At 39.4% G+C, this 16,195-nt stretch overlaps 1 protein-coding gene across 3 annotated transcripts in view; it reads right to left on the bottom strand.

Annotated features, from left to right (window-relative positions):
• Window positions 1-16,195, bottom strand: part of dennd1b (DENN/MADD domain containing 1B) — a 300,181-nt gene that overhangs the window by 112,748 nt on the left and 171,238 nt on the right. For 2 of the 3 annotated variants that reach the window (XM_072573886.1, XM_072573888.1), the window contains 3 exons: window positions 9,905-9,961; window positions 7,522-7,575; window positions 4,628-4,738 (listed from right to left, as the gene is read on the bottom strand). In XM_072573886.1, the coding sequence (XP_072429987.1) occupies window positions 4,628-4,738; window positions 7,522-7,575; window positions 9,905-9,961 (222 nt within the window). The remainder of the gene's footprint in view (window positions 1-4,627; window positions 4,739-7,521; window positions 7,576-9,904; window positions 9,962-16,195) is intronic. The other variant, XM_072573887.1, reaches the window with a different exon arrangement.

The raw sequence follows: 16,195 nt of genomic DNA, 5'->3' as shown, positions 1-16,195 counted from the left end.
AGTCGTGAACATCAAAAATGAAAGACAGATTCATTGCAAATCAAGCTAAATTTCTGAGAATGAATGATTAATAAAAAATAACTCTTTGTTTGAGGACCTTGCATATAAATATTTCAGAAAGGTGATCAATTGTATTTTTAGACACCGTTAGGTTAGCATAATTTACATCCAATTTTACATCAGTCAAAATCATCAGATTGACACAAGTTGAGTTTTATTTGCAAGCAATTTCAAACTCCTAGTCCTGTTAGAATAACATTGACAATGTATTTAAGTTCTAGATTTCCTGACAGTGCACTGCCCGTCGCCTGGCGAGTCGGTAGAGCACTAAACAGTGATCTATAATTTATATGACAATACTAACTCTATCAACTCTAGTAAGATGCTTTAAATAATTCTAAAACAAAAACAAAAATCAGGGTGGGATGAGGGAAAAGACTTCTGCAAAATTTGTAACATTGAACAAATTAGGGCTCTTTTCTCTGAAAAGAAAAGGATAGAGGTGTTATCTTAGTGAACTCAAAGATTATGAAAGGGTTTGACAGGTTCAATGTAGAGGAGTTGTTTTCACTTGTGGGGAAATCAAAGTGAGGAGCCATAAATCTAAGATAGTCACTAATAAATCAAACAGGGAATTCAGGAGAAACGTTTTTACACACAGTGTGATTAGAATGTGGAATTCTTTTAATATAAGCAGTGTAGTTTCACAGAATTGTTACAGTGCAGAGGCCATTCAGCCCAGTGTGTCTGACTTAGCTCTCAGAGAGAGCATTTCATTTCGTGCTAGACCTCACCTTCATACATATTCTTCCTTTTCGGATAACAATCTAATTTCCCTTTGCATGTTTCAATCAAACGTGCCCTGATACACTCTCAGGCAGTGCACTCCAGATCTTATCCACTTGCTCTATGAGAAAAGGTTTTTCTCATTATGCTGTTTGCTAATTGTGGCAGATAGCATAGATTAATTTAAGGAGAAGCTAGAAAAAAATTAGGGAGAAAATAGTGCCAGAAGCTTATATGGTCAGATGAGATGGAAAAAGTGCCATAGACCAGCTGGGGTGACATGGTGGGATTCCTTTCTGTACACTCTACGTTAAAAAAAATGGTGTCATGAATAAACAGGATTAATTAAATAACCTTGCACAGGTACATGTACAACTCTGGTGAAGGAACAGACTATTTAATTTGTGGAGTGTTTAAATGGGCAAACTGCACCATCCCATTATGATTCCAGCAAACTAGTATGAGATGAATTCACTGCTACACAAAGGACATGGTGATGCATGAAATTTTTGGTGCTTAGAGCACATGGCAACATATCCACAAAAAGAAAAAGAACCTTTTCTTTAAAAAAGGGTCATAATATGCTGTCAGATTTAGATGATGAGCAGGTAAAAATTATACCTAATAAAAGTTTGGGAGAAGATTTGTAGCTCGGGTGCTCGTTGTTGTGGTTCTGTTCGCCGAGCTGGGAATTTGTCTTGCAAACATTTCATCCCCTGTCGAGGTGACATCCTCAGTGCTTGGGAGCCTCCTGTGAAGCGCTTCTGTGCTGTTTCCTCCGGCATTTATAGTGGCCTGTCTCTGCCGCTTCCGGTTGTCAGTTTTTGCAAAACCAATGTAGTGTACAAAATCCCATGCAAGGACTGCACAAAACACGACATAGGACAAACAGGAAGACAGTTAACGATCTGTATACACGAACACCAACTAGCCACGAAACGACACGACCAGCTATCCTTAGTAGCCACACACACAGACGACAAGCAACATGAATTTGACTGGGACAACACTACCATTATAGGGCAAGCCAAACAGAGAACAGCCAGGGAATTCCTAGAGGCATGGCACTCATCCACAGACTCTATCAACAAACACATCGACCTGGACCCAATATACCGGCCACTACAGCGGACAGCTCGAACTGACAACTGGAAGCGGCAGAGATAGGCCACTATAAATGCCGGAGGAAACAGCACAGAAGCGCTTCACAGGAGGCTCCCAAGCACAGAGGATGTCACCTAGACAGGGGACGAAACGTTTGCAAGACAAATTCCCAGCTCAGCGAACAGAACTATACTTAATAAAGTTGAAAGTGGAAATCAAACACTGGGATTTGTTGAACATCACTTGTTTGGTTTGAATTTGTGGGTTTTGGTGGCAAAAAAAATGAAAACAACCATTTTCTGTTCTCTATTTCCCAGTTACAAAGCTACATTTACTTTGGTGTCACATGGCAAAATCCAAACTCTCAAACCTGCTAACGGCAGCATTCCAAACATCCAAGAATAAAGGAGCACAACAAAGGTTGAAAATCAATGTGAACTCAGCAAACACAAACCAACCTGGTTTTACAAATAAAGACCTATTACAGAATCTATGGCACCATAAATCTCCAGGATAGATTTGAACAATGTTTCTCCCTCCCATCAGGAAATCTTGGAGCACAAGCCTTGAACCACTCAGGTTCTTATCACCTGTTACCCTCTGATACCAACTGTAACTTGACAATAATTGTAGAATGACATCACACTTCAGTCTGTATGAAAGGTTGTAAACATTTCACACAAAGTTCCAAGATAATGACCGTTAGTACTCCCTGTGGGGAGCAGCCTTTGGGAAAGTTGGGGGAGGGGGCAGGATGAGTAGAGGAACATTACACAGTACATGAAAATGGTTTTCAGGCGAACAAAGTATGAGCAAAGAACAAAATAGGACTGCAAATTTTAAACAGAAACAGAAACTACTGGCAGCATTCAGTTGGTTCAGCAACATCTACAGTCAGAAAAGGCAATGTAGCACTTCGAAGGGCAGACTCATTTCAATATTAGAAATGTTAATTGGTTTGTACTCTCCATTGTTGCTGCCTCACCCACTCAGTGTTTACCAGGTTTTCCACTGCTGTTTCTGTTGCCAAATAGCTCGAGTTCTGAAGTGCATCTTTGCAGCATAATTGCTAAGATTGTACATTTGTTTTTTCATGGTCACAGCAACCGATCTTATCCTTAACTCTTTTTAGGGAAGCTAAGGCTATTGAATTCCACCAGCCAGGGTGAAATATTTCCACAAGAGAGCAAAACAAGTGGCAATCACACAAGACTCACAAAGTAGTCCATCAGTCCAACAGTAAGTTGTGCCTGAACTACGGAGCACTCTGAAAATAATTCAAAACTGAGGGAAGATTAAAACTCATGCTACAGAACAAAGTTGGGGGCAAGGATAGATGTAACAGGGCAAAAAAGAAGGCTTGTTAATGAACTATTACAGAGGATCCCGACATGCAAAATTTTTGTTTTATATTTAACCCTGCACCAGAAATTATAACGACCTTAGTGATCTGGAAGGGAGACTCTTTAAAAATGATGAGAGAGGTGATTATCTTAATTTTAGTGGCAAAGACTGCAGCTAGTAAGAGGCACGTCAACAGAAAGACTGGAGCGGTATTTAAATGCTTCAATGCATCCAACAGGTTTAATTGGAAGTACACTAGCTTTCAGAGCACCGCTCCTTCATCAGGTGGTTATGAGGACACAATTGTAAGACACAGAATTTATAGCAAAGGTTTACAGTGTGATGTAACTGAAATTATACATTGAAAAATACCTTGATTGTTTGTGGAGTCTTTCATCTGTTCGAATACCATGATCGTTTCACTTCTTTCATATGTCAATCACAAAACATTTTTTTACAAGTTACATTCTCAGGTTAACTGTAACAATTGGTGTTAGCCAGATAATATGTTGAAGGTGTTAGCCCCCTGTGTCTACTGGAGTAAATCAGTTGCAATCCTCAGAATTTATTTGCAGGTGCAACTCCTATGAGGTCTATTACTAAAAGCTGTTCATCATTCTCAATCATATCATTTTGGGCATTAGAAATCAAAAGTTCTCTAGCTGATCTGCAATTGCACTAATCTATGGAGACAGTGCATTTTGTCCTATAAAATGCATAAAATACTAATTTCTAATGAGATATAAGACCTATCTAGAAATAAGCCTTTTTTTCCCTATGCTTAAAGGCCTGCTCATTTTAGCTGTCAAGCAAATAACTGGCTTTGAATTACTGAAGAACTATAAACAGGCCTTCTGGACACTCAGTTCCATGATGAGTGCAAAGCCTTTAAACCTGATCGAAATAGCCCCACTTCAATCACAAAGCATTAGCAGCCTTTTTCTAAAACAGTAATTTCACATCTTCTCAAGCTGCCACTCAGAAGCAGGAATCAATTTACTGATTGCAACTTGAAGTAACCATTATCGTGGTCTATTGCTTTCTCTGAAGTAGTCATGGCAGCACATCATTCAAGTGAGCAAAGAACAAAAACGCCCTCAGGTAACTTCTACATTAGCTAGACGACAGTTAAATGAGCTCTGAAGAGTCAAAAAAAACCTCTCAGCTCCTGAAAACAAGCAATAATTAATTTATCTGAATATAGCTCAAGAGACTTTGTACAGATTAAACTTTTGTACATACAAAAGTCATGCCAAAGCCATCTCTCACACCATGCTTTGACATTGACTAACAAGAATCAAATGGGATACAGCTTTTGTGTGGATATCACTTTGAGAGAAAATGCAGTCAATGATAAAAATCCCCCTTTCCATTAGACGGCCCAAGTACTCACAGTGCTAAGTTTACTGGAGGTAATAATAATACGTCGTTCGTGCAGCATACTGGCATAAAGTTGCAACATGTTGTTGACATCCACAGCGACAAAATATTCAGTCATGTTTCTCTGCATCATGTAAATGAGATAATGGTAAGCAAATTATGCAATAAAAGATAGTCCTGCTTCATTTGAACATTTCGTTGTTTGAGTTATAAAATCTGCAACTCCATTTTTAAAGTGTGCAGATTTAATACTGTTCAATGTTCATGAAAATAGCCAACTAATATTTATTTCAATTTTTTTCTCTTCCTTAAAGTGAAATGGCTCCGAAGTGTTATTTATCAATCAACACAAAATCATTCAGTTATCCTCCTTTTTAGTTGAAATAGGAAAGCATTAGAAATCGACATTCTTACATTTCCAGTTGACTGAAAATATTGTAGGAATTACGGCATGACAGCTACTGTAGAAAATTGGAATTGGAGGCATTTGTGCACCATGTGCTGAAAACCACCATGTCCAGCAACTATGATTCTTTGGAGCACCAAAGCGACCAGCAACTTTCTTCAATTCCATGGTTGAGTCTGACAACAGGTTTTGGCAGCTAACTTAAATCACACATTGGTACTGACACAGGAGGCAGCTGTGCCAGCCATCCTTTCTGGGCTGGCCCTCTGAAGGAGCAATTCACTGAATGCCAATCCCCTGCTTTTCCCCCATTACCCTGCAACATTTCTTTCCAAATAATAACCTGACTCACTTTGAATGTCTCAATGAATCTACTTCCACACACTGGCTGGCAGTACGTTCCAGATGCACTGCAAGAAACAGTTTTACTTTGTGTCGCTTTTGCTTCTTTTGCCAGTTACATTTGCCCCCAGCTCTTGATTCTTTCATTAGTAGGAATTGTTTCTATGAAGCTTATCTGAAGAGACCCCTCATGATTGTAAACATCATTAACAACTTACCCTTCAAACTTCTCATCACAAAGTAAAACCATTCAATCTTTCGAATCTATCTTCACAAATAAAGTTCCTTATCTTGGGAGCATTTGCACAAACCTTTTCTGCACTTTTCTAAATGCCTTCATATCTTCCCTCAAGTATGGAGTTTAGAACTGTATGCAATACTCCAGCTGAGGCTAAACCTGTATTTAATATCGATGTTACACAACTTTCTTCTTTTTGTTCTCAATGCACCAACTGATAAAGCACAATACCATAAACTTTATTAACCAGCCTTTCAACCTGCCCTGCACACCTTCAATGATTTTTACACAGATAAATGCAAATTCCTCTGCTCCTATAACAACTGTAACTGCCTTATTCCACAGTGTGTCGCTGCAATACCCAATGTATCAACTTATGTCCTTTCAAACTTCTTTGCTATTCTCATGGTTCACACCAATTTTACTATCATCTGCACATTCTGAAATTGAGACCTGTACGCCCAGGTCTAAACTATTAATGTTAAGCAAGAGGAGCAACAGTACAAATACTGATCTTCCACAGAACACAACTATACATTTTCCTCCAATCTTATTAACAATCATTCACCACAACTCTTAGTTTGCCCCTCAGCACTTGAGCTAAAGTGGTTCTGTTACATAAACCCACCGTCCAGCATGCTTTACTGTTTAATGAGCAGGTATTTCCCCTGGAAGCAATATCTTTGAAGAGACAAATCTACTTACTTACTGGTTTCATAGTCAAGAATGTGGTGCTGGAAAAGCACAGCAGGTCAGGCAGCATCCGAGGAGGAGAATTCCTAGTGAAGGGCTTACGCCCAAAACGTTGATTCTCTTGCTCCTCGGATTCTGACCTGCTGTGCTTTTCCAGCACCTCACTCTCGACTCTGATCTCCAGCATCTGCAGTCCTCACTTTCTCCTTACTGGTTTAATACATGTGTTATTCATAGATTTAAACTGCCAACAAACTACAGAGGAGCCTTGATTATCTGAACAAGATGGGCAGGCACTATTTCATTTGAACCCTCCAACCACAAGGGATGAACTCAGAAATCTCCAGTTTCCCCATTTCCCCTCCCCCCACCTTGTCTCAGTCAAATCCCTCGAACTCAGCACCGCCTTCCTAACCTGCAATCTTCTTCCTGACCTCTCCGCCCCCACCCCCACTCCAGCCTATCACCCTCACCTTGACCTCCTTCCACCTATCGCATTTCCAACGCCCTTCCCCCAAGTCCCTCCTCCCTACCTTTTATCTTAGCCTGCTTGGCACACTCTCCTCATTCCTGAAGAAGGGCTCATGCCCGAAACGTCGATTCTCCTGTCCTTGGATGCTGCCTGACCTGCTGTGCTTTTCCAGCAACACATTTTCAGCTCTGATCTCCAGCATCTGTAGTCCTCACTTTCTCCTCAAACACTTCTTTGATGTAATGTTTCTATCGGGAACTTGAAATCTTCTTTGGATAATCCGAAATTTGGATAATTGATATTCAGATAATTAAGGTTCCTCTGTACACTTTAAAGCTGAATTCCAAATGAAATGATACTCTACATTCTCCTCGTTTTTCACACTTCACTAGCCTTTCTCATTCAAAAATTTGATTAGACTCAATTCAGCCTATTTCTTCTAATTCATATGTTAAACGCAAGTCATTGGCTAACCTTACTACATCATTTACAGTGCTGAATTATACTTCAGTTCAGCATTCATCAACATTGTTTTTTTTTGTTAAAACTCAAAAGGATGGTTAAAATGTTTTTTTGCATTTCTGGTGTGAGACATCAAATCCTGACGACATACAGGAAATAATTTGGCCATCATACAATCAGGTGAGCTCAACACAGACACTGCAAGCTTAAGGTTGATTTGCAAATTTACAATTTTTAAGTGCAAAAATGAGTAACCTGAAGTGAAAATCACACACCATTGTTTACAGTACTCACACTTTCAGGTATTGTGGGCAGTCCACTTGTATCAGGAGTAATGAAGTATGATCGCTGCATTGAAAAGACAAACTGTATTAGTCAAGGTCAATCCACACACAGCACAAAAAAAAAGGAAAAAAAAATCTGAAAACGATTCAAATATATCCTACAATCAGTAACTAGTATCATGATAAAAGGATAAAAATTTAAAACTGAAAAGGAAAAAAGACAAAAGGCAAATAGAGGCATAAATATCAAATAAGCTTACAGTAGTTCCATTGAAAATTTACAGAAAATAGTGTGAATAAATTTGGAGAATATTAGTTGCACATCAGCAGACCAAAAAGTTCTATTCAGTATCCAAAAATAACAGATTCTAAACAAAAGATTTTATGAAACATCAGTAATTTTCTACTGTACGTGTTCAGATAACACTAACTGGACTTTTATTGTGAAAAATATGAATCACATACCAAAGACAAGGGACACAGGGTACAAATGTTTAGGATTGGTCAAGAGGTAATCCGCTAATAGGATACTGATGACAATGAAAATGATTGATTGCGCACGTAGAATACGTTTTTACCGACTCTGAATAGAACTGTAGGTGGAACAATATTAGAACAAATTTATGCAGACATTGAGTACCTCCACTAACATGCAGCATTTTACATAATACTGACAACCTTCCTGATCCTCTGAAAGGTGCTGTGGTGATTGGGAGGGAGGGGTGGTTCAGATTTAATCCCCAGTGAGATCCACCAAATTGTGTATCACCACTGAGCCACGTACCACTGATTCCAAAATGAAAATAAAATGACGGCCATCTAAACTTCTCAATATACATTTTGCTTTCAAGGTGAGATGGGATACTGACCAGACAAGAGAACGGGCTTATGGTGGGGGAATGATCACTGACGAGAGTCACTAAGGGTGCTGCAGAGCCACAGCCCAGCAGGAAGCAATATTTCATAAAAGAAGTGAGGACGGAACTACAATGGGCACATTCATCAATGCCACTTTGAAAACAATTATATTATCAAATTTCTGCAAGGTGTACGAAGATGGGAAGAAATTGAGATCCAGATAGTACCTGAAGTCCTAGTGTTCTCTCCTTCAGGCAATGAAGGGGTTCAGAGTTGCATAATGATTAAAATGGTAAATGGTCCTTTTGGGTTATACTGGCCTGCAAGGTTTCGATTAGCATTTGACAGAAAACATATTTGAGCTTGTGAGTTGCATATATTTATATTTTACGATTTACAATACCCTACTCCATGGTATTTTAACATCAATGAAATTGGGAGAAACACTTCACTAAAGGCAGGCAAACTGCACAGCAGATCTGCGTTATTAAATGTTTCTCCCTTCCTCCAGATCAGTCATTAGTGAGGTACATACTTTTGTCACATCTTTAAAGAACTGATTTGTAAAAGCAATTCTCCAATTGTATCATAACAATGGCTTCCCAAGTTCAGCGTTAATGTCTCAAAATCAAGATTGAAAATAAAATTGTGGGTTCTGAAAAAGTGACAAAACAAAAGCACACACTGTTCATTTTGAGTTCACTGGTAAACATCTCATCTCTGGCTTCAGATCTCTTATTTTTAACTTGAACACCTAAATCATTACCTTTATCAGCACTGCTGCTTCTAGGTTATACACTATCACTTGATGCAATACAATAAGGCAGTAAACAAACATTAATAATTATTTGTACATAGTTTGTTTCAAATAGAAAAGATGAAAAAAAGGAAAAGAAAAGAATTTAGATAAACTAGTCACCACCCAATAATAATCATTTGACACACGGGATTCTGATTACAAGTCAAGTACCAATACCAAAGTAAAGAACATTGCAAGTGACAGCATTTCTTTGTTAGTCAATTCACCAATTGGAAATACTTCCTTCTCAGTATTCCATGCTTCCAATTTTGGATAACAGTCAATTGCAAAAAGTAATAATCAGATCAGCAATATGTATTTAAAAATTAAAGTTAATACAAGATTTTTTTTTCCCCACATTGCAGTTAGTCATTTTCAAAAGAGTCCTCCAACAAACCAAATGACATCCATACAAAGTAAGGCTTCAGGAAAATTCCCAATTGGTTACACACGATCAAAGAATATCTGAATAAGGGCAATCCTCAGGCAAGAACATCGCTTGCTTAATTTTGTATTTCCTGGTAAGCAATCACTTCAGAAGGCAGAATATGTTGGCAGCTTTGCAGAAATGTTATCACAAATCAAATCTTCATTCAATGACATGCATTGAAATTAAGTTCTATAGGGCAAGACATATTATTTGATAAGAATTAAGGACACTCATTGCTACCCAAAGATTGATGGAGGCTTCGATTAGACAGGTATTTCAAAGATGACTCCCAAATTTTAAACTCACCAAACCCCGTTTTGGCAGGTTTTTCAGTTGTCCACTTCTAATGCATATCTGTTGGTTCTTTTATATATAGAAAAAAAGTTCAACGTTTTTCACATTTGATGAACTGGCAAAGTTAATTTTCAAGTGTAGCTAACCACAAATTTCTGATGAAAAACAACTTAGAGCTATCAACATTTATAGAGGTCTCTATCCATCTCTATATGATGTATATTTGTTGCATATTTTTGAGTTATTTATGATTTGTGTTTCTTGTTCCTGGATCCATCCGACTTGGAATGATGCCATCATTTCTTCACTATAGTTGGGTTGAAATCCTGGAACTCACTGTCTAAGGGCACTGTGGGTGTACTTACACCACATGAACTGCTCAAGACAAAGTGACTAACCACTACATTTCCAGGAGTAAATAAAGATTGGCAACAAGTGCTCTCCTAGCCAGTGATGACTACACCCCACAAACGAATAAAAAGAAATGAAGTTTTCTGAATTACTTTATACTCTTAGCTCAGCTCTCTGCGCTCATCTTTGAGTCTTTCTAATTCTTTCCGTTTCTAAAAATCTGGCATCCTTCTTGCATGATTCAATTTCAATTTGCTTCAAACATTTGACTTCTCCCACATCCATGCCCTTCCGATTCCACCCAGACCCTTTCCCTCGATACAAATGGATAGGTTTCTTCCCCCGATTGCCAGGTTTTCAAAGTGCTATTCTGCTAAAGTCAAAAATCAAATGACACCAGGTTTTCGTCCAACAATTGCAAGGTTTTGGAGCACTGCTCCTTCCTCGGGCATGGGGAAGGAGCAGATCTTCAAAAGCTTGCAGTTTTAAATAAACCTGTTGGACTATAACCTGGTGTCATTTGATTTTTGACCTTGTCCACCCCAGTCCAACTTTGGCATCTCCACACTCTGTTCTGATGAAACCAACAGCAAGCCTGCTGTGAAACTGTTGAAATTTGTATAACTACTGGCCTGGAAGATCAACAAAAAAATAGGGTTTCCCAAGAGCAAAAAGTGCCAATTTTACAATTGGCTTGCAACAATAAGCCAGTAGCATAAATGAAGGCTTTCCAGAATAATAAATCTCCAAACAGTTGTTTCTTTTACTTTCTAATTATATGAGATTCTCTAGATATCATAGATTTACTTTCCTTTTTGCTATCTTTCTTCCCCCCAGTGTTTACCTCATACATTCCCATTTCTTCTCATTGATGACAAAAACAAAGTAGTGGGGATTAAAACTCTGGACTTCCAATAGCCAGAGAAATTAGTAGATGTGAGTGTTACTTTTCTCTTCTCAGCTGTTCGTCTCCCTTTATTATTTGCTCTATCCGTACCACTCATCTTTCTACCTGAATATTTTATTTTCTGCCTTCAGGTGCTCCTGTGCTTCTTTGCCATTTTGGGATTTGTGACTACTTGATGTTGGAGGAATTCCAGGTTAAGTTTATCACATAAGAAGAAATAACATGCACAAGGTTTTGCGAATCCAAAATAGATTCAGATGAACTGGAAGCAACACTTTCCAAATACCACAACACTTAAGATAATGTAAGTTCATTAAGACATTTCAGTAAACTATATGTCCCTAGAATCACTTCATTCACAGGTAGAGGAGCAACTAGCATAAGTTAACAGTGAGTAGGACAGTCGGGAATGTTGATTAGCTGCTCAACTGGTTAGACCTCAGACAGCTGAGGGTGAAAGATGGGTCATGTTTTGAGCTTGGAAGTCATCATGTCTACAGAAGCTCTCTTTAACATTGACAGAGACTATTTTGAGATGTTTTTCAACTTGACTGTTAAATCTTCCAACAGGTGGTAACCTGTAACCAGTCATATTTTAAGGAGCATGCTTTATTATTCTATAATCAGCTTCTCCTCACAATTGAGTCCATTAACCTGCTTTCCACAAAGAGTAAGTGGAGGGACACATAGGAGATGGATAAAGACAGCACACGTACAAGATTATGATTTTCACAAAAACATCTTTAGCTTTGTCGTTACACCAGACACAAAACATTAACTTCTATATCTCTTTGTTGCCAGACCTGCTACATTTCTACTGCATTGTCTGTGTTCGTTTCATAGTTCCAGCATCCGCATTTTGCTTTTATCTGAACACATAATAAGGTGCTTTGTTTATAATGATCATGCACTTAGATGGCGAGAGACTCAATTGTACAGGACAACTCCAGATTATGGGGAGAAGGAACTGTTTTCTATGTACCTTAGTTGTTACCCATACAATGTTATGGGAGAGAATCAGTGTCAACCAAGGAATTATGGAAAATGATTTATCGGATTAGGAAACTGGCTGAATGGCAAGAGACAGATGAAAGGGATATTCACTGGATACTTTAATTCTTGGGATGCAATTACACAAGTTGCCTCTAAGTCACCTGGTATCCACGCACACCAATCATCATGCCAACACCATTCCCAGCATTGACTGCTCGTGTTGGAAGTTGGTGTTATGCACAGACCTCAAAAGATCCCCACACTAGAAAACAAAATTAGAAGGAACAAAGGTGATGCTCCACAGGAGAAGAATGTGTTGAGGCCTCACTTATTCACTACTTATTAATGCCTGAGGGCATCCAACAGAGAGCTACATCCCTCAAATGGATTGATAACACAAAGGGAGCCTTATAAGCAAAGGAAATGGAAACATAATGCAGGTGCCACCCCCATATCCATGGGTGATACGTTCCAAGGCCTGCCGCGGATGCCTGAAGGATAGCAGCGAACCCTATCATTTAAATGGGAAACCTACCTCCTTGGCAGCCCCTTGGAATTATTTCTGGAGTGTTCCATGAAATATTTTCAGGCCGCAGTAAACTGCGGAAAACAAATCCGTGGATATGGGGGTTCTACTGTATTAGGCACAGATACAAATGGCTTAAGTGTGTGTGTCCAAATGATGTTCCATTCCAGCAAGTTAGAGTTCAAAAACTCTGGACATAGAAGAATTGGAAAAAAGATGCTGAACAGCGAAAATCCAAAGAGGCTTGGAGATCCCAGTATATGGATCATAAAAAGTGTTCATGATAGGTCAAGGAAATTATCAAAAGTCTAATTAATTGCTGAATATTATATTGAGAGCACCAGAGTGGAAGATTAGATTCTGTCTGGATTAGATTCCCCTACAGGGTGGAAACAGGCCCTTTGGCCCAACAAGTCCGCAAGACCCTTCAAAGAGTAACCTACCCAGACCCAGTTCCCTCTGACTAATACACCTAATACTACGGGCAATTTAGCATGGCCAATCCACTCTAACTTGCACATCTTTGGATTGTGGGAGGAAACCGGAGCACCCAGAGTAAACCCATGCAGACACGAGGAGAATGCTAGATGATTTGTTAGTTTTGCATCAGAAATGGAGAGATTTTTATTCGTCAAAAATATTAATGAGATATGGGGCCAAGAACTAACATGGAATTAGATCAAAGTCATCACAGATCTCATTAAATGATACTTTCTTACACTCCAAATTTTTGTCAGATCATGTATCTTGAGACATGTTACTACATTAAAAGGCAATAGATGATATTGTCGACACAGCTATTAAGGGCATTTATGTGGATCAAAATCTTTACCTTAATGGCAAAGGTTGTTATGTTCTGAAATCTCAAAACTCCTCTCTCACCACAGATGCATACTCTCCTGAACTATTTCTAGCATTTTGCTAGTATTTCAAGCCTCCAGCATCTTCAGTAACTTGCCCTTTCTCACCACTAGTTTCTTCTCATTTGCCTCTGCAACACTGGTAAGGTTAATGATGTTGCAGTGTTGTGGAATGGTTTGGGAGGGCTAAGATTCTTTAATGCACCATAATACGAGTGCAAAGTGTCACCATTCCTGGACAGATAGTGAGAAGGAGAAGCCCATTAAAACTGTTGCATTACAGAGAAGGCAGAAAACGATGGATCTTCAGAAGCACAAAGAGTAGAGGAAAGGAGGAGAGCAACACAGTGAATGCAAAAGAAGCAAACATCTCAAACACTAAATCCACTGTATGGTGGCATAGTGGTTAGTATTGCTGCCTCACAGTGCCAGGGACCTGGATTCAATTCCACCCTCAGGCAACTGTGTACGTGGAGTTTGCACATTCTCCCTGAGTCTGTGTGGGTTTCCTCTGGGTACTCCAGTTTCCTCTCACAGTCCAAAGATGTGCAGGTTAGCTGGATTGGCCATGCCAAATTACTCACAGGTCTCCAGGGATGTGTTGGTTAGGTGGATTAATTGTGGGAAATGAAGGGTTACAGGGAAAGGAAGGGGATGAGTCTGAGTGGGATGCTGTTCAGAAGGTCAGTGTGGACTCAATGGGCTGAATGGCCTGCTTCCACACTGCAGACATTCTATGAACTGTACATCATTGCTGACATGTTGGGACGCCATTGTGTGTTGGCTCCTGATAACTGTCATTGTAGAAATCAAATGTTTTTTGTTCATGTACATTTTCCTTGTTCCATCAGGGTGAGGACTAGATGAAGAAGGATGCAGTCAGGAGTTCAAATGTGCAGAGACCAGCTGGTGAGCTATCCCATGATGTCTACACAAAGGGAAATGGTGGATTACACTCAGCATGTGGCTAACTGGATACTTCAAATTTTGACAAGTCCTGCATATGAAATTTTAAGAGAACCAATCATTCAAATCACAAATATGGACAAACAATGGAACCAAAGTGATAGCTGGAGGAACTGTTGGCTTGCGATTCTACATTCTGAATCATTAGGCGACTTTACATTACTAAATTACAGTTAATTAACAGACAAGGTAGTTTGAAGGAAATCAGTCCCCAAATGAGATAAATTCCTTTAAAGCTTGCACTGAAATTTCATTGTGTACAAACATCTGACCCTCGTTAAATTGCTATCTTCCTTGCAACTCTCAGTGGTTGACACAGCAAACTGCAAACCATATAGCTCAACATATTGTTTACCTATACGTTTCAGCAAGATCAGGCATTGCTGAATTAAACAAATTTCTGTCCTGAACAGGGCTAGTGTTGCGATTCACTCATGTTTAACCTTTCATTTCTTTCTATATTAGTGATCAATAAATACAACCTGACACACTTACGTTGCCACAAAACATTCATTTAACCATGGTTGTTGACAAGCAGTGCCCTGTTTCTAATGATGTACTGTACCATTACGCCCTAATTTAAATAAAACATGCAGAAAAAAGCAGTTAAAATTTCCAGTTAACAGCAATCAATGCACGACATGAAAAATGTCCCCAGGCAGAACTGAACACGTTGCAACAAATAAAATTAGCAAGCCTGCTTTTCAGGCTCACAGTGCTGAAGTCTTGGATTGATCAGTGAAGTACACAGCCTGCAAAGGAAGATGGCACATGATAATTTGGGTAGTGTCCAACTTTCGTCAAAGTTCATGTGATTGTGACCAGGGGCCTGGTTAAGCTTTCCCTCTTCATAGCCATTCTGAGGTGCTTTTCCATATTGACCCTGGCAGCCTGCACAAGTGGATGACTGCTATAGAACATAGCGCCTGGAAGACGAAAACCAATTTTTGTGGGTGGGTGGAGGTTTGGGGAAATAAAAATTCCTGTACACCCATGTCAGGGACCCTCTCTTAGCCTGTGCTTCAGTCACTGATGCTTGAGTTACTGAGCAGATGGATTAGGGGGCTGTCAAAAGCTTGCCTCTAGCTGAAATACTGATGGAAAAGGGCCATATTTGGAGGCAGAAGGAGACACTCCTGATGGCTGGATCACTCAACCTGACCATGGAACATCAGACCATATAATGCATAGCCATGTTATATTTATTCGTGATCAGATTCCCCTATCTCTCACCAAGAAACCATCGCTTAATTGCTCTGACAAGTCCCTCACAGTCCCTTTCTACACCTGGTCCCTCAGTTTCTACTGCGCCCCGAATTCCAGCTCCCATCTGCCAACTCCATTGCTCCCCTCGACTCCTAACCTTTGACTGTTCCTATCAACTGTGTTTCAGGCACCTAGATTTTTCAACAGCCAGTTCTATTTGTTGGCCACAATGAAAATGACATCACCCGACGAGTGTCAGAAAATTACACTCCCCATTACAGAACCTCAAACAATGAGATGTAAACTGAAGGCAAGGGAGAAGACCAAGTTCTTTGTCAGAGGACAGAGAAACTCCTCTATCCTTGCAACAGGACTGCGCAATCACATTATCGCTGGAATTCATTGATCTCTTGATTTCAACAGTAATTTCTTTCATCCATTGTCCCTTCACCGCTTACTTGCCTGTCCTGTAGTTTAAGCTCGAAATGGACTTA

This window comes from Chiloscyllium punctatum, chromosome 7 (assembly GCF_047496795.1).
Source record: "Chiloscyllium punctatum isolate Juve2018m chromosome 7, sChiPun1.3, whole genome shotgun sequence".
Classification (NCBI taxonomy): Eukaryota; Metazoa; Chordata; class Chondrichthyes; order Orectolobiformes; family Hemiscylliidae; genus Chiloscyllium; species Chiloscyllium punctatum.
The sequence above is the reverse complement of the archived record's forward strand: the minus strand, read 5'-3'. Positions and strand labels throughout refer to the sequence as shown.